Source organism: Tiliqua scincoides, chromosome 2 (assembly GCF_035046505.1).
Source record: "Tiliqua scincoides isolate rTilSci1 chromosome 2, rTilSci1.hap2, whole genome shotgun sequence".
In the NCBI taxonomy this organism is placed as follows: domain Eukaryota; kingdom Metazoa; phylum Chordata; class Lepidosauria; order Squamata; family Scincidae; genus Tiliqua; species Tiliqua scincoides.
This window is the reverse complement of record NC_089822.1, coordinates 132,441,050-132,464,308: the sequence shown is the minus strand read 5'-3', so window position 1 is coordinate 132,464,308 and position 23,259 is coordinate 132,441,050. Positions and strand designations below refer to the sequence as shown.

The 23,259-nt window shown below is 47.7% G+C and overlaps 1 protein-coding gene across 1 annotated transcript; it reads right to left on the bottom strand.

Annotated features, from left to right (window-relative positions):
- Nucleotides 1–6,074, bottom strand: LOC136638800 (retinol dehydrogenase 7-like). The gene is made up of 4 exons (XM_066612829.1): nucleotides 5,762–6,074; nucleotides 3,950–4,208; nucleotides 450–607; nucleotides 1–218 (listed from the first exon to the last, which is right to left on the bottom strand). Exons 1-4 carry the CDS (start codon nucleotides 6,072–6,074, stop codon nucleotides 1–3), a joined length of 948 nt encoding a protein of 315 aa, XP_066468926.1.
- Nucleotides 6,075–23,259: the final 17,185 nt, after the last annotated feature.

The following is a 23,259-nucleotide window of genomic DNA, read 5'->3' as shown; positions in this document are numbered from 1 at the left end:
CTACTCTGCATGAGCTGGTAAGGGGTATGAGCGGGTCAACACATAGTCTGCCACTGAAGCTGGCATATAAGACAGAGGAATGTAGAACATCTTTGCATCCCAGCCTGGAGAGTAGCGAGTGCGAGGGTATCGGGACTTCAGGGCATGTTCCATGCAGTCAGTGACCAGGCAGAGGTTGCTGCTTCCGCTTTGAAGAAGACCTTCGACTATCGTGGAATCTGTGTGCAAAAAATATGAAGAAAAAGTTACATACGCAACAGTATGGGAGACAAGTGACATTTTGGGGTAGTGGAAGGGACACAACAAACTCTGTACACCTCCCCCATAAGTCCTAATCAAAGGGGAGGTATTTGGAACTATCACAATGCTTTAGAACCCAAACTTCTATGGAAGGGCTGGTCATTTTTGGACTTTGCCCATCCATCATTCTCTCTCTCTCAGAAACTCACTGTTCTTTAAGTATTGCTGCCCATAGGATTCTTTGGTATCAGAAGGCACTCTGCTCCACAGATTCTGGAAATCCTCTTCTACCTTTTTTAGAATCGGAGTCGAGAAACCACCAGGCTCAATAATGCTGACTTGGACCCCAAAGGGACGAAGATCTCGCCTGAATTGGAACCAAAGAGATCAAGGAACATCACCTTCTACTGATCAATAATAATGATTTACATCATGTGTCAGAAAGTTCTAATGCAGAGATTGTCTTCCCCTATGAATGGAAAGACCCTCCTGATCTCATTCCTAATGCTACAAACCAGTGAGCATACATAACTTGGGTGATACTTTGCAGAAAAAAAGAAGTTTCAAGTGGTTTTAAAAATTCAGTTTATATTGGATGTCTTCATTTATTAACACTCAAATATCAAAAAAGGGAAACTCTTCACCTTACCCCTGGATAAGCCACCACAGCCCCAATGGGTCTCCTCAGACCTGTGCCACCTCAGGAGGTGACGCAGGTCCGAGGAGAACGGAACAGCTTGGAGCTGCCCCAGAACACCTCCCTCCCACCTCCTCCCCAGACCCCTGTGTCAGCTAAGCTCGGCCAATGCAATCTTACCTCTCTGCACTGGAGTGGAGGCTGAATGCAGCCTCCATGGGCCAGCGCGCATCCCTGCGCCAGCCCAGCCAATACACAAGGAGGCGCAAAAGTGTTTTATGGCATGTTTACGACCCTTCTGGGCCGGTGCAAGGGACTTGTGCCTGCCCAGGGCGCATTTAGGATTGCAGCCTTAGAAGCATATGGTGGTAATATCCAGAAATAGCCAAGTATTAGAAACAAAATACTGCTTGTATCAAAGAGTCAACAAATGTGCACTGAAAATTAGGTTCAATCTGTTGCTGCTGAGTTAATACTCTTCCACATGCAATGTAAAACAAATTACAATAAGTAATATTTTAATTGCTGCTAGACTGCTCTTGGCTCAAAGCTGGAAACAGCCATCTACGCCAACAGTGGAAGAGCAGAGACACTAGTGTACCTGGGAGTGGGGGAGCAGTGCCCCCGGGCGGCACACTGGGGGGGGGAATGCCTCCACCATCCACTGCCCATGCAGTGATTGCCCTTGCTCAGCAGAAGTTAGCCAGGCAGCCAATGGAATGTTGAGGCTCCAGGAAGGGACATGAGCCATTGTTGCATTGCCTTCCATTGGGAGCAGAAACTTTCCTCCAACATCTGAAAGGGATGTGGCCGCTTGCCTTTGACCTCCTGTGCTTGCCTGATGAGGCACCACCATCCCTGCCAAGAAAGAGGTGTTGCAATGTTCTGAAATTCATTTGATCAGGCGCCTGCTGCCCGCCTGTGTCTTCTCCTAACGCAAGCCGCTTTGGATCCGCCCCCCTCCCCTGCAACCACAGTGAAAAAGAGAGGGGAAAAAGCAGAAGAACTTGGAGCCGTTGCTGCTGCTCTATTATTTACTTATTTGTTTTTATTTTAGAAATTTATATTCCGCCTTTCTATCCAATGAAGGACATTCAAGGTGGCTCACAATTAAAAACATATCAAAAACATTTTATATATATCATATATATATATATATACACATTATATATATACATTATATCTATCTATCTATCTATCTGTCTATCTATCTATGATATTCAAAACAATAAAACACAATAAAAACCTGAATCCCAAATTAAAATACATTCAAAAAGCGCCATGCCCCCTGGTGTCAGTGTAAAAGGCCTCCCTAAATAAAAAGGTCTTAAGCCCCGGCCGAAAGGACTCTAAAGAGGGAGCTGTTCTCAATTCCAGGGGGAGGGAGTTCCACAGATGGGGAGCCACCACAGAGAAGGCCCTCTTTCTTGCCGCCATCCCCCTCACCTCCGCTAGTGGCGGCACAGTTAGAAAGGCCCCGTCTGATGACCGGAGAGGATGGGTTGGATTGTGTGGCCACCCACTTGTTTTGCTTTTGGAAAAAAGTGCATGGCTGCTCCAAGAGCTGTGCAACCACTCAGAGCATACCAGATGTAATTGCGACAATGTCATCACATCTTGCAATTATTTCCAGGTCAGGTGGGGGGGTGGTGGTGGTGGCATTTGATGCCATGGTCCAGGCAGCAGAAAAGCTGGGAACAAAACTGAGTGGAGAAAAGAAGTATGGTTTATGTATAAGATTACATTACCTACTAAAAATGCTTGGAAAAGGACAGAGTGACTGTCAGGGATAAGGGAATTCCTGTCTGGTATATTGGAATTGCCTCATGAAAATGTGAAAAGTGTTTGATTTAATTAGAAGTTACCATGCATCACTTATTAATTAAGGATGCAGAAGGAACATCAACCTATTTCAGAATTAAGTTCCTAGTCTTCGTGCCTTGGGCTTGATGTTTTGGTTTGTTTCTTTGGTTTTACTCTTTCACATTATTCTGTAGGTATTTTTGAAAAGTTTCTGAGGCAGTTTTTTTGAAAAAGTGTAATGTTAATGCGTACAGTCACAGCATATTGTATTGTATAAAGCAGTGATTCTCAAACGTTTTAGCATTGGGACCCACTTTTAAGAATGACGATCTGTTGGAATGCACCAGAAGTGATGTTGTGGCCAAAAGTAACATCATCAAGTAGGAAACTTTTTTTAAAAAACCCCCATATCAAATCAAATCAATCAATTAATTTTTTAACTTATACTTATTGTAAACTTTTAATTTGTTTAAAATAAATACCGAACTGCTGAACTTTAGTTATTTAGAACTAAACCCTCCTAACCCTCTCCCATAAGCAGTTGCTGATCTGTTTGGAAAAAAAATTCCCCAAACACCCCAAAGTCTGCAATCCTGCCCATATTTACCCGGGAATAAGCCTATCATTGTTAAAAGCATATGCACAGTAGCCTGTTAAATGTAAAGATCTGTAACATTTCCCCAAATGCAGTCATACAACATGGTAGCAACAAGTCTAATATAGTAAAAATAAAATAAACATTGAAATGAATGGGGAATGAATGGTTGCGAGCCAAAGAATGAAACTGGCTTGCGACCCACTAGTGAGTCCCAACCCACCATCTGAGAAACACTGGTATAAAGGATTATGTCATTACCTAAACTATTTAATACAAACATGCTTTTAAATATATTTTTATAAAAACTGTTTGTCTAAGAAGGATGAAGCTTCCCAGACAAAATAGGAAGCCCTGTATTCTGAAGAGCTTAGTTATACCATTTGTTCCCCAATCTCCTGATGCAGATGTGAGCACAGCTGTGAGTGAAGCCTGGGTCAGACACTTGATCTCAAGCTGTGCAAACACTTGCTTTAGCATTGGAAGTTTTTGGTGCCATCTCCAGCATCAGCAATCTTTCCCAGCATTTTTTTTTTTCTTCAGTGCAGGCTTGGATATCTATTTCTCTGTATTTGGTTATTTCAAATTTAACTGAAGAAATAACATAACCAAGAAAAGAACCCAGCCATGCCATTTAGCTAGCAAAAGACAAAGCTAAAGAGCCGATATTTTACCTTATACTATCAGAAAAGGCTTCTGCGCCAAACTTGGATGGGCAGTAACCTCCTCCCATGCATGCCAGTCTTCCCAATGCACTGGTCACGTTGACCACCCTCCCTCTGGCTTTTTTCACCAGGGGCAGCATGTGTAGCGTGACATCAATCAGCCCAAGCAGGTTGACATTGATCACCTTTGCAAAGTCATCTTTGGCCAGCCATTCATTGGGAGCCATTGGAACACCTATGCCCGCATTGTTCACCAAGCCCCAGAGCCCTGTGGATGGAGAGAATGCACATGTTTAGGACTTTCATAAGAACTGGCTGCTTTCAATTTGTGGTGGTCCACATATTCTTCTTATCCACATGTCCACCTTAATTTTCACACCAGTGAAACAATGAAGTCATACCATTTCACCTACAGAGCTTACTTAGGACTTAATCTATCATACTTTGACATAATTTTTCAGCCCTAATCACCTTCTTCTGCAGACATGGGGGGGGGGAGTACTGAAGATGAGGAAATCAAGGGGGACTAGGTGCCAGGCTGAACACTGACTGGCTGATGTATGGGTCGTTTCCACACAAGACACCTTTAGCACTACTGAGGTATTGCTTTTCTTTAACTAATTGAAAGCAGAATAAAAGCAGGGGTGCCACATAGCACTTAGTGTAGTGCTGTATTAGGCACCAATGCCCTTTTTCATGACCAAGACCTATCTATGATAATCAGTCACGTCTCAGCTCTGTCAACCGCAATTACATTTCATGTTTGCAGATCCTACTTTCTATTGCTTCCTTTTGGTTATGCTGGGTTGTTAATGATAGCCTCTCTTCCAATGTCAATTCTGGGGAGAGGATTTAGGAAGTCAGCAATTTACCACCCAGTGCTCACCCTTAGTGCTGGGCAGCAGAGAGGTGATTCGGGGTGTGGGGGGGAGGTGTTCTGGGGTGGGGGGACGGTGGGGAGAAGGTGTGGCAGGGAAGGGAGCAGGGTGGCAGAGGTGGGACGATCCAGAGCCCTATTTCAGGCCTCACATGAGGTGTCTTGACTCTGTGCTGGCTAAACAGCTGATGCAGAGGCAAGAAGCCCTATTGCAGGGCTGCTTCTCTTACCCAGGGGAAGGGGACAAATGTCCCCTTCTCCCAAGGAGCCGCTGCCGGCTGCCCAGCATGCTCAGGATGCCGTGGCAGCCATTTTGTGTCACAGCAGCCCCGCGTGCCGGGCAATTCAGGATTGGGCTGCCCATTACTAATCCCTCTGGTGAACGCAACCTGCCAGGATCATGCGAACTGTATTCTTTATAAATTGTTTAATGTCTCCCTCTTGGAATAAAACTGTGTTCTTTTGAAGGAGGCTCTCTGTCTCTTCTATTAAGAGAACCGTTTTCTGCTGAATGCTGATTCCCTCTGATCTTTTACCAACCCAGTTGTTTTACCTTAGATGGGTCTCTCTTAAGGCGGAAGCAGGACTAATCACCCTTTGTCTTTCTTGTCCTTCCAATTCCCCATCTAAGCTTCTTGGCAAGAGTGCTCCACTGTCCCCAGCACAAGGTTAGTAATGCTGCGGGTACAAAGTGCTTGAAGATTGGCTATCATGAAATATATACTTTGGCCCTGAGTGTGCCTTTCAAAGTGGCTTTATTGGCAGGCATTAATAGGCAATAGGCTGTAAAAAACCTGATTTCTCAGATTAAAGGCAGAGTAACAGGCCACAGTGTTTTATTGTGGCCAGCTGAAAACACCAAATGCTCCAGGAAATATTTTAAGTATAACAGTCTTGGGGCTGGTCCTAGATGCAGTATGAAAGAAGCAGAGAGAATCAGTCACCTTTGCTCCCCACACATCCTTTCACCCACTCGGTCGCTGCCTCAACACTCTCTGTGCTGGTGATATCCAGGATGGTGGTTCTCAGCTGCTCCGACGTGGCCTTCTCCAGCTGCTCTGCCCCTTTCTGGGTCAGGCAAGCTGCTAGGACCCTCAGACCCTGGGCATCTAGTTGCCTGGCCAGCAGGTTCCCAAAGCCAGAGTCGCAGCCAGTGATGAAGACGTATTTCTCGGTCAGGTTCTCCACAATCTGCCTCTCCCGGTACCATCGGCGAAGGAAGTAAAGCCCCAGCAGGGTGGCCAGGTAGAGCCACATGGCTAAATGCTGCAGGGAAGAAAATGAACCAGCACAGTGAAACAGCTAGGGCAGTTATAAGTCCAGTGGAACAGGGGAAAATGTTAAATCTCCATGCATCTATGAAACTCACTGGATGGCTTACACTGCTTCTCCAAGAGACCTTGTATACTGCCCTTTGGTCCCTGGAGGAAAGGCAAACATTTTAATTGATAACAAATACAGGTTATGTCTCGCTATTCTCTAGGGTTCTGTTCCTGAACCCCTAGTGCTGCGGTTTTGAAACTCTCTGGGAGTTTGAAAGCTGCAGTAAGTCCTTGCAGGGGGAGGGGAGGGAGGCAGCAACGCGATCCCCAGAATTGCGTCGCTAACGGGGCTGCAGGGATTGGGATGTACTCGCCAGTCCCTGCAGCAGTCTTCCCGTCTGCAGGGCTCCCCAGCATGCAGAAAATGAAAGTGGAACAATCACACTCTACTTCCAGTTTTGCGGAAGTGGAGCACAATTGCTCCACTTTCACTTTTGCCTTCCCCCCTTCTGCCCTTAAGGGGACAGAGGCCAGGGCCCTCAGGCTGGGGCATCATCATGTCCCAGTTTGAATACCACTGCCCTAGAGGATAAAAAAAAATCTGTGGATAAAAAAACAGTGGAAATATAGATTTAAAGGCCCACTTCCAGGTTTCTTGCCACTCCATTGCTCCTAATAAGAAAGTGTCTCGACATTCACAGGGATTTGATTCTGGAACTCCCTGCTTATACCTTAAAATGTGTTAAATAAAAGCAATTTTTTAAAAATTAAAAAGTGCATCCCTTTACAATTGTGGTTTAAAAACAGCTTTTCTTACTGTTGTAGAGAGTCAGTCAGCAATTAGAAATGCAAAGGACCCCCTGCCTTTGCCTGGCTCAGTTGAAGAACGGAATGATCACTTGCGTGACTGTCTCTCTACAACAGTAAGAAAAGCAGTTTTTTAAGCTGTGATTTTAAAGAGATGCATTTTCCCCTTCTCCAGGGATCAGCACATTCCTTCTCATTTGCAGGGGCCATTTGTGTTGAGTCAAATTCATGTATAAAAAAACCGTGTATAACAAGGTTGGACCTGTATTCTAGAACAGGGGTGCCCAAACCCTGGCCCTGGGGCCACTTGCAGCCCTTGAGGCCTCTCAATGCGGCCCTCAGGGAGCCCCCAGTCTCCAATGAGCCTCTGGCCCTCCAGAGTTTTGTTGGGGCACTCACTGGCCCGACGCAACTGCTCTCAGCGTGAGGGCAACTGTTTGACCTCTCACGTGAGCTGTGGGATGAGGACTTCCTCCACTGCTTGCTGTTTCACATCTGTGATGCAGTAGCGGCAGCAAAGGAAAGGCCAGCCTTGCTTTGTGCAAGGCCTTTTATAGGCCTTGAGCTATTACAAGACCTTCATTCATTCATATACGTAAGTCCATCTTTAATATATTCATTTATGTAAACTTATGTAAATTTATTCAAATTTTATATGTAAATTAATTCTTTTTTTCCTCCGGCCCCCGACACAGTGTCAGAGAGATGATGTGGCCCTCCTGCCAAAAACTTTGGACACCCCTGTTCTAGAACATTGATTGGAGCAGAAGCTAATGACTAGAAAAGGGTTCTCTTAGTCTTCCCTATATAGAGAAGCAGATGTTGACTTGAGTGAGAACCAAATAAAATTAGACAGATGAGAACATAAGAAGAGCCTCGTTGGGTCAAGCCATAGGCCATCTAGTCCAGCTTCCTGTATCTCACAGTGGCCCACCAAATGCTTCAGGGAGCACACAAGACAGCAAGATACAACCTGCATCCTGGTGCCCCCCCCCCCATATCTGGCATTCTGAGGTAGTCCACCTCTAAAATCAGGAGGTTGCACTACCCATCATGGCTTGTAACCTGCGATGAACTTTTCCTCCAGAAATTTGTCCAATCCCCTCTTAAAGGCATCTAGGCCAGATGCCATCACCACAACCTGTGGAAAGGAGTTTCACAGACTAACTACACACTGAGTAAATAAATATTTTCTTTTGTCTGTCTTAACTCTCCCAACACTCAATTTTAGGGGATGTTCCCTCGTTTTTGTGTTATGTGAGAGGGAAAAGAGCATCTCTCTATCCATCCCCTGCCTAATTCTGTATGTCTCAATCATGTATTGGCAACCTTCAGTCTCGAAAGACTATGGTATCGCGCTCTGAAAGGTGGTTCTGGCACAGCGTCTAGTGTGGCTGAAAAGGCCAATCCGGGAGTGACAATCCCTTCCACACCGGGAGCAAGTGCAGTCTGTCCCTGGTCTGTCTCCCTGGCTATGGGCCTTCCTTCTTTGCCTCTTATCCTCAGACTGTTGGCAAAGTGTCTCTTCAAACTGGGAAAGGCCATGCTGCACAGCCTGCCTCCAAGCGGGCCGCTCAGAGGCCAGGGTTTCCCACTTGTTGAGGTCCATCCCTAAGGCCTTCAGATCCCTCTTGCAGATGTCCTTGTATCGCAGCTGTGGTCTACCTGTAGGGCGCTTTCCTTGCACGAGTTCTCCATAGAGGAGATCCTTTGGGATCCGGCCATCATCCATTCTCACGACATGACCAAGCCAACGCAGGCGTCTCTGCTTCAGCAGTGAATACATGCTAGGGATTCCAGCACGTTCCAGGACTGTGTTGTTTGGAACTTTGTCCTGCCAGGTGATGCCGAGGATGCGTCGGAGGCAGCGCATGTGGAAAGCACTCAGTTTCCTCTCCTGTTGTGGGCGAAGAGTCCATGACTCGCTGCAGTACAGAAGTGTACTCAGGACACAAGCTCTGTAGACCTGGATCTTGGTATGTTCCGTCAGCTTCTTGTTGGACCAGACTCTCTTTGTGAGTCTGGAAAACGTGGTAGCTGCTTTACCGATGCGCCTGTTTAGCTCGGCATCGAGAGAATGAGTGTCGGAGATCGTTGAGCCAAGGTACACAAAGTCATGGACAACCTCCAGTTCATGCTCAGAGATTGTAATGCAGGGAGGTGAGTCCACATCCTGAACCATGACCTGTGTTTTCTTCAGGCTGATTGTCAGTCCAAAATCTTGGCAGGCCTTGCTAAAACGATCCATGAGCTGCTGGAGATCTTTGGCAGAGTGGGTAGTGACAGCTGCATCGTCGGCAAAGAGGAAGTCACGCAGACATTTCAGCTGGACTTTGGATTTTGCTCTCAGTCTGGAGAAGTTGAAGAGCTTTCCGTCTGATCTGGTCCGGAGATAGATGCCTTCTGTTGCAGTTCCAAAGGCCTGCTTCAGCAGGACAGCGAAGAAAATCCCAAACAGGGTTGGTGCAAGAACACAGCCCTGCTTCACTCCGCTTCGGATGTCAAAAGGGTCTGATGTGGAGCCATCGAAGACAACAGTGCCCTTCATGTCCTTGTGGAAGGATCTGATGATGCTGAGGAGCCTGGGTGGACATCCAATCTTGGGGAGAATCTTGAAGAGGCCGTCTCTGCTGACCAGGTCGAAAGCCTTTGTGAGATCTATGAAGGCTATAAAGAGTGGCTGTCGTTGTTCCCTGCATTTCTCCTGCAGTTGTCTAAGGGAGAATACCATATCAGTGGTGGACCTGTTGGCTCGGAATCCACACTGCGATTCTGGATAGACGCTCTCTGCAAGTACCTGGAGCCTCTTTAGTACAACTCGGGCAAACAGCTTTCCTACAACGCTAAGGAGAGAGATGCCGCGGTAGTTGTTGCAGTCACCCCTGTCACCTTTGTTCTTGTACAGCGTGATGATGTTTGCATCCCTCATGTCTTGAGGTACTCCACCTTCTCTCCAGCAGAGACAGAGGATTTCATGCAGCTCAGTGACGATGATCTCTTTGCAGCATTTTAGGACTTCAGCAGGGATGCTGTCTTTTCCAGGTGCCTTGCCAAAGGCAAGGGAGTCCAGGGCCACGTGAAGTTCTTCTAGGGTTGGTTCACTGTCAAGCTCTTCCAGCACAGGCAGGCACTCAATGTTGTTCAGTGCTTCTTCAGTGACTACATTTTCTCTGGAATATAGCTCAGAGTAGTGCTGCACCCAGCGTTCCATCTGCTGCGCCCGATCCTGGATGACCTCGCCTGTGGCAGACTTCAGAGGGGCAATTTTCTTCTGTGTTGGACCTAGGGCCTGCTTGATACCATCATACATCCCCTTGATGTTGCCCGTGTCAGCTGCTATCTGTATCTCGGAACAGAGCTGGAGCCAGTAGTCGTTAGCACATCTCCTGGCAGTCTGTTGGACTTTGCTGCGAGCAATTCGGAGGACCTGCAGGTTGCGCTCACTGGGACAGACCTTGTATGCTGCTTGAGCTCTCCTCTTTTCCTCAATGACTGGTGTCAACTCCTCAGAGTGGGCTTCAAACCAGTCTGCCGCCTTGTTGGTCTTCTTGCCGAATATGGACAAGGTGGTGTTGTAAACGGTATTCTTGAAATGTTCCCATCTGTTGGATGCGTTTGCGTCGGCCGGGCCTGGAAGAGATTCCTCAAGCGCTTGTGCAAATTCCTCCACTTTTCTCTGATCCCGGGTCTTGCTGGTATCAATGCGAGGTCTTCCTTCCTTTTTCGTGTGATACAGTCGCTTTGTTTGCAGTTTCACTCTGCTGCACACCAGGGAGTGGTCAGTGTCGCAGGCAGCACCATGATAACTGCGTGTGATCTTGATGCTGGGAAGGCTGGAGCGTCTGGTGAGGATCAGGTCGAGCTGGTGCCAGTGCTTTGATCTTGGATGTCTCCAAGAGACTCTATGTTGGGGCTTTGTGTTGAAGAACGTGTTGCTGACACAGAGACCGTGATGACAGCAAAACTCTAGCAGGCGTTGGCCATTTTCGTTCATCCTCCCAGTGCCAAACTGACCTAAGCAAGTGGGCCATGAACTGTTATCAGCACCAACTCTAGCATTGAAATCGCCGAGGATGAACAATGGCTCTTTTACAGGGATTTTCTTGACAGTGGTGGCCAGGTCATCATAGAATTTGTCTTTGGCTTCCGCTGGAGACGACAGAGTCGGTGCATAAGCACTGATGAGAGTGATAGGTCCTGCTGATGACTGGAGCTGCAGGGACAAAATTCTTTCACTTCCCACAGTAGGTGGGATGATGGATTTCAGCAGGGTATTTCTGACCGCAAAGCCAACGCCATGTTCCCTGGTTTCGTTTGGTGGTTTTCCCTGCCAGAAAAATGAGAAATTTCTCTCCTTGACAGATCCGGAATCTGGCAGCCTCGTCTCTTGAAGGGCGACGATGTCCATCTGCAGTCTGCTCAGCTCCATGTCGATGACAGCTGTTTTGCGTGCGTCGTCTATTTCTTGCAGGTCATCAGAGAAGCCAGGTGTCATTGTCCTAACGTTCCAGGTGCCCAGCTTTAGGGCAGTAGTTTTCTGTTTTCTGTTGCATGGTGCAGAGTTGTCGATCCGCTTGTCGGTTTTCACCCTAAACCCCACGCACCCCATGAGGTTAACGGACCGTGGCGAGGCAACACCTTACTGGCTGGGGACTGCCCAGCTTAAGGCGGGCGGTAGCTGCCCAATGAGATGCAATGATCTCTCCCACCGTCGGAAGCAGCCCCTGGCGTCATGCTCTACGCCAATCGAGCAAAGACTTATAACCGGTAAACTGCTGCTTCCCGTGTTGTGCCGACGCCGTATGGCGAAGTTGGAGTGTCCTCTCCAGTGCGCGAAGCCTGGGTAAAGAAGGTATGGAGGATAGGCTGTTACCCATGCAGCAAATCCCCCCTCTCCACGTCGCTGGAATGGTCCAATGGAAAGGCAGAAGCCAATACGGTTGGTTCCAGCGGCGTCGCAGGAGTTGCCAGAACGTGACTGTGTTCAGCCATGAACTGCCTAAGGGACTCCGGCTCCTGATTTTGCCTCGAGGTTGACTCCTGAAGCCTTTTCCAGAACTGGATGTAGCCACAAGGCAGTGGAGGTTTGAGGTCAGAGTTTCCTTCTCTTAGATGAGCTGCCTTCCTAGGCTGACGAGTCCCATCTACCCGGTGGCTGTTTAGTCGCCTCTTACGACAAGTACAGCCAAACTGAGGGCCTATTCTTAGCCCCAGCCCCCAGGGGAAATGAATGTCTCAATCAATCCTCCATCAAGTGTCTTTTTTCTAGTCTGAAGAGCCTCAAACATTGTAGCCTTTCCTCATAAGGGAGGTGCCCCAGCCCAGTAATCATTTTGGTCATCTGCAGATATTGAAATTGGGGCATGCTGAACCCATGTGTAAGGACGGCCCACTGTACCATCCTGTACAAAAAAGTTTAAAACAGGCAATGAAAAACTGACAATGAGGGCTGAAGGAATTCCATAAAGTAGGAGCTGTGACTAAAAAGGCCCTACTTGTGTAGCCCCACAAATGATTTTCAAAAAAGGGGGGAATATGCAAAGGGCCTCTGATGTTTAATTAACTGAACAGGCAGATTTATTTATGGGGAGATGGCTCTTTAATCCTTTGCATTTCTGCCATTTTTCCTTGATAACTAATCCCTTCCCATACTGGCTACTTGCTCCCTTTGCACCTTCAGGGACAAATAGCCATGGGGGGTGTGTGTGTAAGGACATTTTTTTCAAAGGAAAACCGCCCAGGAGTAAAGGTTAAAGCCTTCCCTACCTATGCTATGATTTGAACATTTCAGTCCACCCACTAGTACTCTTAATTGCAATAACATCCACCTGGAGAGGGGCCAGCATTTCTCTCCATACTGTGAAATGCTTCACCTATTAATTTGTGTTGTTCATCTGGGGTGGGGGGGGGCAGACAGGTCTCCTCTGGCTAAGGGAATAAATAGCTGCTATGGGTCTATGTGGACCTGCACCCCAGGCTTAGGTCTGGGAAGGTAGCTAGTTGCCACCGAACCGCCCCCTTCCTGCCCTGTTCTGCTCTCTCCTACCCCTTCTACCTCCCCCACCACCTTACCTTCAGCAGTGGTTGGCTCTGGATCAGCTGGTACCAGCAGGAAGGTGCTGAACTTCCCACCAGTGTGCTACTGAGCAGGATGCCAGAACACCTTTCATGACTGGAGCTGACTGATCTACAGCAGTCAGTGCCAGCAGAAGAGACATGCTACCACTGCCTGGCCCAAGTAGGACTGGGCCACTAGTTCCCCTCTTACATGAAGGTTAGATTCCAAGATCTGTACATAAGTAGAAACATACTTAAGTCAAAAAATCCGGTTCTTGATGCCCCAGCGCTACTGCGCCTGCACAAAACCACCACTGAAGGACATGCTGCACTTGTGCGAAAATGCCGATGCAACCATCTGTAACTCATGACGTTCATAACTTGGGGAGCCTCTGTATTCTCATCTTCACAGTAAAAGTGATCTATTGTTACACTGTAACTCTGCTTTTCATGCCATCTTTTCATGCCACTGAATGGCATTGGTAACCACACTCAATCCTTGTATGGGCACTAGATCTCCCCCATGTGCATGTGTTACATGTGTCTTAAAAGCATGCCTGGGAATGTTCAACCAACTTTTGCTTAAAGACACAGAAGACAGCCAGTCCAATTTTTTCTGGTAGGTTAGCTACCTCAGCTGCATATTTCTAGTCCATCTCTCTAATGTCTGCCTTGTATTCCTATTTCTTATCTCTTCCATGTGACTTTGGCTGAGAAATCCCCCCTATAATGCAGACAATATGTCTTGATCTGAAAGGAGTTCACAAATAGTATCAGTTCAGTATTAGCACATGTGAGATCTTATCTGATTTGTTTCCCCCTGCAAAGGTTGCCATCTTTTTGGGGAAATGTTCTGTGCCTTCAAGAGGTGTTTGACAATCCAAAATTCAGCAGCGGAGCGTTTCATACCACATGAAGAACTCTACTGATACAATCCAGGGCATTTTGCTGGCTAGAGCTGATAACCAAGTTTTTAAAAAAAAATTTTATTTTTATACCACCCTTCCTCCAAGGAGCTCAGGGTGGTGTACCTGGTTCCTTCCCTCTTGGTTGTTCCCTCCTTGCAACAACTCTGTGAGGTAGGTGAGACTGAGAGATAGTGAATGGCTCAAGGTTACCCAGGAAGCTTCATGGCTGAGCAGAGATTTGAAACCTCAATCTTCCAGGTCAAAGTCTAACACCACAACCACTATACCACCTGGGCTCTCATGGGTGCCATCAGGTTGGGTGCTGGCTGAGGACCCTCAACCACCCCCCAGGGGCCCAGGAGGGGACATCTAAAGCCCTCTGTTAGCTGACAAGCAGCAGTAGCAGCAGAGCAAGTTACTCAAATGAATGACACTCAGTACACGGTCTTCTGCATCTCCTGTTTTCCCAGACTGTAATTGGGCTTCCCCAGATGCCCCACCTGGATGCTTATCTCTTTGTATCCTGATGAAGCAGAAAGATGACCATGCACACCACTTGCTTCTACCTTACCTGGCATCTGGGGAAGGTAAAGAAGGGTACTCCTTTTCTTAGAATTAGTGGATTGGAATACACACAATTCTCAAAGAGTAATTTTTCCAGGTGGAATTTCCAGCCTCTGCTGGGAGCTGTGATATATTTGCATTGGCAACTTACCATGTTCTTGAGCAAAGGGAGTCACGCATAAACGTGCACACACATTCCTTCGTTATTTCTGTTCAGTTACTGTGGCAGCATGCCCTGTTATTTCTAAATACCCCAGGGAAGAACTGTGTTACACCACCATGAAAGCCATGCTTTGCATTGGCAGAAAGGGGAAACAGAGGAATTATACTTTTTTTTTTTTTAATCCCATTTAAAAAATGGGGTTTGTGGTCTCCCAGCCTATGTAAACCACCTGGAGTCTATGAGAACCCCAGACTGGTGAGGAAGGGATGGTGTGTTCAGTAGGTTTCATATTTTGAAAATTGGTCACTTGTGTTTATTAAAGTGACTCAAGTTAAACCCAAGTCCCAGGTTGTTGTCTTCATGGGGGGGGGGGCGGTGTGCGTGTGAGGATGAACAGAATAACTGATGCAGGGGAGTGGCAGCGTGATGCAAGTATCTTGTGAGCTCCCTGAGGCATCTGTTGGGTGGCTGTGAGAAACACAGATGGGTCCTGGACCTGATCCAGCAGGGCTCTTCTTATGTACTTATAAGAGGTGGCATATAAATACAGTAAGAAACAAATAATTCGGCAAGAAAAAAACAAATAAAGCCGTTGTACAAATCTATGGTAAGGCCACACCTGGAGTATTGCGTCCAGTTCTGGTTGCCACATCTCAAAAAGGACATGGTGGAAATGGAAAATGTGCAAAAGAGAGCGACTAAGATGATTACTGGGCTGGGGCACCTTCCTTATGTTCCTCATAAGGAAGGTACCCCAGCCCAGTAATCTCTAAGTCGCCAAAAGTTATGGCATTCGGGCCTCTTCAGCCTAGAAAAGAGATGCCTGAGGGGGGACATGATTCAGACATACAAAATTATGCGTGGGAAGGATAAAGTGGATAGAGAGATGCTCTGTACACTCTCACATAACACCAGAATCAGGGGACATCCACTAAAATTGAATGTTGGGAGGGTTAGGACAGACAAAAGAAAATATTTCTTTACTCAGCATGTGGTTGGTCTGTGGAACTCCTTGCCGCAGGATGAGGTGATGGCATCTGGCCTGGATGCCTTTAAAAGGGGATTGGACAAGTTTCTGGAGGAAAAAACCATTATGGGTTACAAGCCATGATGTGTATGTGCAACCTCCTGATTTTAAAAATGGGCAATGTCAGAATGCCAGATGCAAGGGAGGGCACCAGGATGAGGTCTCTTGTTATCTGGTGTGCTCCCTGGGGCATTTGTGGGCCACTGTGAGATACAGGAAGCTGGACTAGATGGGCCTATGGCCTGATCCAGTGGGGCTGTTCTTATGTTCTTAAATAATTCTTTCCCACATCTGACTCACAAGGACACAGACTGCTGTCCAGCAGATCCCTAGTCTTCCTCACGGACTGGTGTCAAAGTGGCTGCGAGCTGATTTTCAGGTCTTGCACCCTGACTAGAACAGATGGAAGTGTGTGACCTCCTACATCTCTTTCTGTTGCTAAACAGGACTGAGTGATTCCCCGTGGTAACTCTCCATATCTCAGGGGTGGGCAAACTTTCCACTTTAGGGAGCCTGGACCTTTAACTATTGTGTGGAGGAGGGAATTTCAGCAGGGGCAGCTTGTCACCTGTGAGATGAGAAGCGGCACCTGCTGAAATTCCCTCTATTAAAAGTCCAGGATCCCTACAGTGGAAGGTTTGCCCACCCCTGCTCTACCTGAAAGGCATGAGAAAAGATGCCAACTCTGTCTTCCACCTGCAGCTGTGCCTTTAAATGCTGCCTGCCTCCCTCCCGCCATTCGCACCCGGAAAAGCGTCTTCTGCTCGTTCCTGCAGCTCTAGTTGCCGAGAAAGGCGCAGCTGCAGGGGCGATCTCAGAAGCTGGCCATCCTCAAAACCAGGCAGGCTCCGTTTTGCTTTCCCATCATAAGAGTGGCTGGTGCGAGCAGCTGCTGACCCTTTGCTGCTTTGCAATAGCTGGCCGCGTGTGTTTTCTTTGGAGGGGATAAAAATATATGCAAGCCCAGGAAAATCCTGGGAAAAGAATTTAATGCACACATGGGATCCCTGTTGCATACGTGCAACGCTGGGCAGAAATAGCTTTTAACTCAGTGACAGCCCTAGCCGCACTTTCCTGGGAGTAAGCCCTATTGACTGTAATGGGACTTACTTCTGAGTAGACATGCCTAGGATTGGGCTCTGAAACAGCGCGGGAGTAGAAGGTGCCTCCCTCCCTCCTGCACGTTGAGCTCACGATTCAAATCCTCCCAGTCCCCACCCTGCCTGCACGCACCCAGTCGCTCGGAGAGACGTGCAGAGGTAGGGGACGTTGTGACTGCACTGATCAGAACAGGCTGTCCTGGCTGGCGGGCACTCACCTGCTCTGGGGCTTCAGCGGGCTGCAGGCAGAGCCAAGGCTTCCTTCCCTCCTCCGGGCCACTCCTCTGCCTCCTGCGGTGTGCGCGTGGAGGGATCGCTGCTGAACTCTGGAGTCCCGGCTCAGGCAGTTCTCAGCTCCTCCCTTCTCTAGCCAGAGCCTGCCCAATCCTTAGGCACTGGATTTGGCTGCTTGGGGCAGCAGAGGAATCAGACTTCCGGGCTCATTGGGGAAAAGTGGGGGGGGGGGGGGCGACTGTTCCTTCCACTGCAGCAGCCATTTTCAACCACTGTGCCATGGCACACTGATGTGCCGCAGATGGTCTTCTGATGTGCCACAGGAGTTTGGGGGAGGATCATTTGTTAAAAGGGCCACTGGGGGATGTGAGCCCCTTCTGTCAGCATGCTGAGGAAGAGTCAGCATGGCTTCTGTAAGGGTAAGTCTTGCCTCACGAAACTTATAGAATTTTTTGAGAAGGTCAACAGGCATGTGGATGTGGGACAACCCGTGGACATTATATATCTAGACTTTCAGAAGGCGTTTGACACGGTCCCTCACCAAAGGCTACTGAAAAAACCCCACAGTCAGGGAATTAGAGGACAGGTCCTCTCATGGATTGAGAACTGGTTGGAGGCCAGGAAGCAGAGAGTGGATGTCAATGGGCAATTTTCACAATGGAGAGAGGTGGAAAGTGGAGTGCCCCAGGGATCTGTCCTGGGACCAGTGCTCTTCAACCTCTTCATAAATGACCTGGAGACAGGGGTGAGCAGTGAGGTTGCAAAGTTTGCAGACGACACCAAACTTTTCCGAGTGGTGAAGACCAGAAGTGATTGTGAGGAGCTCCAAAAGGATCTCTCCAGACTGGCAGAATGGGCAGCAAAATGGCAGATGCACTTCAATGTCAGTAAGTGTAAAGTCATGCACATTGGGGCAAAAAATCAAAACTTTAGATATAGGCTGATGGGTTCTGAGCTGTCTGTGACAGATCAGGAGAGAGATTTTGGGGTGGTGGTAACAGGTCGATGAAAGTATCAACCCAATGTGCGGCGGCAGTGAAGAAGGCCAATTCTATGCTTGGGATCATGAGAAAAGGTACTGAGAACAAAACGGCTAGTATTATAATGCCGTTGTACAAATCTATGGTAAGGCCACACCTGGAATATTGTGTTCAGTTCTGGTCACCGCATCTCAAAAAAGACATAGTGGAAATGGAAAAGGTGCAAAAGAGAGCGACTAAGATGATTACTGGGCTGGGGCACCTTATGAGGAAAGGCTACGGCGTTTGGGCCTCTTCAGCCTAGAAAAGAGGCGCCTGAGGGGGGACATGATTCAGACATACAAAATTATGCAGAGGATGGACAGAGTGGATAGGGAGATGCTCTTTACACTCTCACATAATACCAGAACCAGGGGACATCCACTAAAATTGAGTGTTGGGTGGGTTAGGACAGACAAAAGAAAATATTTCTTTACTCAGCATGTGGTCGGTCTGTGGAACTCCTTGCCGCAGGATGTGGCGATGGCATCTGGCCTGGATGCCTTTAAAAGGGGATTGGACAAGTTTCTGGAGAAAAAATCCATTACGGGGTACAAGCCATTGTGTGTATGCGCAACCTCCTGATTTTAGAAATGGGTTATGTCAGAATGCCAGATGCAAGGGAGGGCACCAGGATGAGGTCTCTTGTTATCTGGTGTGCTCCCTGGGGCATTTGGTGGGCCGCTGTGAGATATCCTTCCCATGCATAATTTTGTATGTCTGAATCATGTCCCCCCTCAGGCACCTCTTTTCTAGGCTGAAGAGGCCGAAACGCTGTAGCCTTTCATCATAAGGAAGGTGCTCCTGCCCAGCAATCATCTTAGTTGCTCTCTTTTGCACCTTTTCCATTTCCACTATATCCTTTTTGAGATGTGACGACCAGAACTGGACACAATACTCCAGGTGTGGCCTTACCATAGATTTGTACAACTGCATTATAATATTAGCCGTTTTGTTCTCAATACCTTTTCTAATGATCCCAAGCATAGAATTGGCCTTCTTTACTGCCACTGCTCAGTGGGTCGACACTTTCATCGACTTGTCCACCGCCACCCCAAGATCTCTCTCCTGATCTGTCACAGACAGCTCAGAACCCATTAGCCTATATGTGAAGTTTTTATTTTTTGCCCCAATATGCATGACTTTACATTTACTGTCATTGAAGCGCATCTGCCATTTTGCTGCCCATTCTGCCAGTTTGGAGAGATCCTTCTAGAGCTCCTCACAATCACTTCTGGTCTTCACTACTTAGAAAAGTTTGGTGTCGTCTGCAAACTTAGCCACCTCACTGCTCAACCCGGCCTCTAGGTCATTTATGAAGAGGTTGAAAAGCACCGGTCCCAGGACAGATCCTTGGGGCACACCGTTTTTCACTTCTCTCCGTTGTGAAAATTGCCCATTGACACCCACTCTGTTTCCTGGTCTTCAACCAGTTCTCAAACCATGAGAGGACCTGTCCTCTAATTCCCTGAATGTGGAGTTTTTTCAGTAGCCTTTGGTGAGGGACCGTGTCAAACGCCTTCTGAAAGTCCAGATATATAATGTCCACGAGTTCTCCCGCATCCACATGCCTGTTGACCTTTTCAAAGAATTCTATAAGGTTCGTGAGGCAAGACTTACCCTTACAGAAGCCATGCTGATTCTCCCTCAGCAAGGCCTGTTCATCTATGTGTTTTGAGATCCTATCTTTGATGAGGCATTCCACCATCTTACCCGGTATGGATGTTAGGCTGACTGGCCTATAGTTTCCCGGGTCCCCCCTCTTTCCCTTTTTAAACAACGGCGTGACATTTGCTATCCTCCAATCTTCTGGCACCGTGGCCGTTTTGAGGGACAAGTTGCATACCTTAGTCAAGAGATCTGCAACTTCATTCTTCAATTCCTTAATAACCCTTGGGTGGATGCCATCAGGGCCCGGTGACTTATTGATCTTTAATTTATCAATGAGGTCTGAAACATCTCTTTTAACCTTTATCTAACTTACCATAGATACTCACCTATAAGGCAAAAAATTTCTTCCCAGAAAAGCAGCCTGAATCATTGCCCCGCCTTATCTCCGGGGCAGGCAAGCGGCAAGGGTGAGGGGGAGGCGAGTGAGCCAATCACTATTGTGGGAGGGAGGGAGTGAGGGACGGATCTTCTGCTGAGAGAAGGCTGTGCAGGCTGGGGCTGCTGCTGAGTGTTTGCAGCTGCCTGCGGGAGTGGTATGGGTGTGCTCCTTCAGGCTGTTGCCCAGCTGCAGAAGCTCCAAGCCCAGGGCAGGGCAGGGCAGGGCAGGGCAGGGCAATTGCCACAGCAGCCATCACCCAGCCTCCCTCGCTCAGCACCAGCACCCACGGAGGCATCTCTGGAGCGGCACCCAAGACAGAACAGGAGACAATGAGCTGTGTGTGGGAGGGGGCGTCTGAACGAGGGAGAAGCAGTCATTTGAAACAGCTGAGTCCATCTCTTCTTTCCTTCTTGTTCCCCCTTCCTACTGTATTTAAACTTCAAGCACTCCATTGGAAAGCCCAACTTGCTAACCCCCTTCCCATCTCCCCACAGATGAAGTTGGACAGGGTGGGGAAGGGGGGAGAGTGATCTTTTTAAAGAGAGAGAGAGAGAGGCAGCCTGCAGAAGGCTGTACCTTTGCTTCTCAAGCCATTGAAAGGGTTAAGTCCATCTCCTCTTTCCTTCTTGTTTTTGCCCCTCCCCCTTATTGAATCCAAACTTTAAACTCTCAGTTGCTTGACCTTGACTTCCAACAGGCAGACTTCCCTCAAATGAGGAGGCTGGTTAGAAGGAGCTTGAAAGGGAAGGTAAAAGAGTCCAATCTCTCCAGAGTGCATGGAGGCTGCTTAAAACAACAGTAATAGAGGCCCAGCAGAGGTGTATACCGCAAAGAAAGAAGGGCTCCACTAAATCCAGGAAGGTGCCCGCCTGGCTAACCAGCCAAGTTAGAGAGGCTGTGAAGGGCAAGGAAGCTTCCTTCCGTAAATGGAAGTCTTGCCCTAATGAGGAGAATAAAAAGGAACATAAACTGTGGCAAAAGAAATGTAAGAAGGTGATATGGGAGGCCAAGTGAGACTATGAGGAACGCATGGCCAGCAACATTAAGGGGAATAATAAAAGAAGCAGGAATATGTTAGAAGTAGGAAACTTGCCAGAGAAGCGGTTGGCCCTCTGGATGGTGAGGGAGGGAAAGGGGAGATAAAAGCAGACTTAGAGATGGCAGAACAATTAAATCAGTTCTTTGCATCTGTCTTCATGGCAGAAAACTCCCGGCAGATACCGCTGCCCAAACGGCCCCTCCTGACCGAGGAATTAAGTCAGATAGAGGTTAAAAGAGAAGATCTTTCAGACCTCATTGATAAATTAAAGATCAATAAGTCACCGGGCCCTGATGGCATCCACCCAAGAGTTATTAAGGAATTGAAGAATGAAGTTGCTGATCTCTTAACTAAAATATGCAACTTCTCCCTCAAAACGGCCACAGTGCCAGAAGATTGGAGGATAGCAAATGTCATGCTGATGTTTAAAAAGGGAAAGAACAGTCTAACATCTATACCGGGTAAGATGGTGGAATGCCTCATCAAAGATAGAATCTCAAAACACATAGACAAACAAGGCTTGCTGAGGGAGAATCAGCATGGCTTCTGTAAGGGTAAATCTTGCCTCACAAACCTTTTAGAATTCTTTGTAAAGGTCAACAGGCATGTGGATACAAGAGAACCCGTAGACATTACATATCTGGACTTTCAGAAGGCGTTTGACACGGTCCCTCACCAAAGGCTACTGAAAAAACTCCACAGTCAGGGAATTAGAGGACAGGTCCTCTCATGGATTGAGAACTGGTTGAAGACCAGGAAACAGAGAGTGGGTGCCAATGGGCAATTTTCACAACGGAGAGAAGTGAAAAGCGGTGTGCCCCAAGGATCTGTCCTGGGACCGGTGCTTTTCAACCTCTTCATTAACAACCTGGAGACAGGGGTGAGCAGTGAGGTGGCTAAGTTTGCAGACGACACCAAACTTTTCTGAGTGGTGAAGACCAGAAGTGATTGTGAGGAGCTCCAGAAGGATCTCTCCAGACTGGCAGAATGGGCAGCAAAATGGCAAATGTGCTTCAATGTAAGTAAGTGTAAAGTCATGCATATTGGGGCAAAAAATAAAAACTTTACATATAGGCTAATGGGTTCTGAGCTGTCTGTGACACATCAGGTGAGAGATCTTGGGATGGCGGTGGACAAGTCGAAGAAAGTTTTGACCCACTGAGCAGCGGTAGTAAAGAAGGCCAATTCTATGCTTGGGATCATTAGAAAAGGTATTGAGAACGGCTAATATTATAATGCAGTTGTACAAATCTATGGTAAGGCCACACCAGGAGTATTGTGTCCAGTTCTGGTCGCCACATCTCAAAAAAGACATAGTGGAAATGGAAAAGGTGCAAAAGAGAGCGACTAACATGATTACGGGGCTGGGGCACCTTCCTTATGAGGAAAGGCTACGGCGTTTGGGCCTCTTCAGCCTAGAAAAGAGGCGCCTGAGAGGGGACATGATTGAGACATACAAAATTATGCAGGGGATGGACAGAGTGGATAGGGAGATGCTCTTTACACTCTCACATAACACCAGAACCAGGGGTCATCCACTAAAATTGAGTGTTGGGAGGGTTAGGACAGACAAAAGAAAATATTTCTTTACTCAGCACGTGGTTGGTCTGTGGAACTCCTTGTCACAGGATGTGGCGATGGCGTCTGGCCTGGACGCCTTTAAAAGGGATTGGACAGGTTTCTGGAGGAAAAATCCATCATGGGTTACAAGCCATGATGTGTATGTGCAACCTCCTGATTTTAGAAATGGACTATGTCAGAATGCCAGATGCAAGGGAGGGCACCAGGATGAGGTCTCTTGTTATCCAGTGTGCTCCCTGGGGCATTTGGTGGGCCGCTGTGAGATACAGGAAGCTGGACTTATGGCCTGATCCAGTGGGGCTGTTCTTATGTTCTTAGGTACTTTGTCCTGCTGCGTGGCACTTGTGCATCCTCCCAGTGTCTTATAGTCTAGCCATCAACACTTCCTCTTTTGCACTGTCCTCCTCTTCCTTTACTCCTCCCACTTCCTGAATTTGAAGAAGCTGGCACATCAGCAGGTAAAAGGGGAGCAGTGTCAAGTAAAAATCTAGGCCTGAAGTTTGTGTCCATCTTGGAACTTGCCTCTCTATAGCTGTGGGAAAGGGGCTAATTAGTAGGTGAGAAAGTATCTGCTTCTCAGAGGCCAAGGGAACCAGATCCAGATAAAGAAGAAATGCCCTACTTGCTGGCC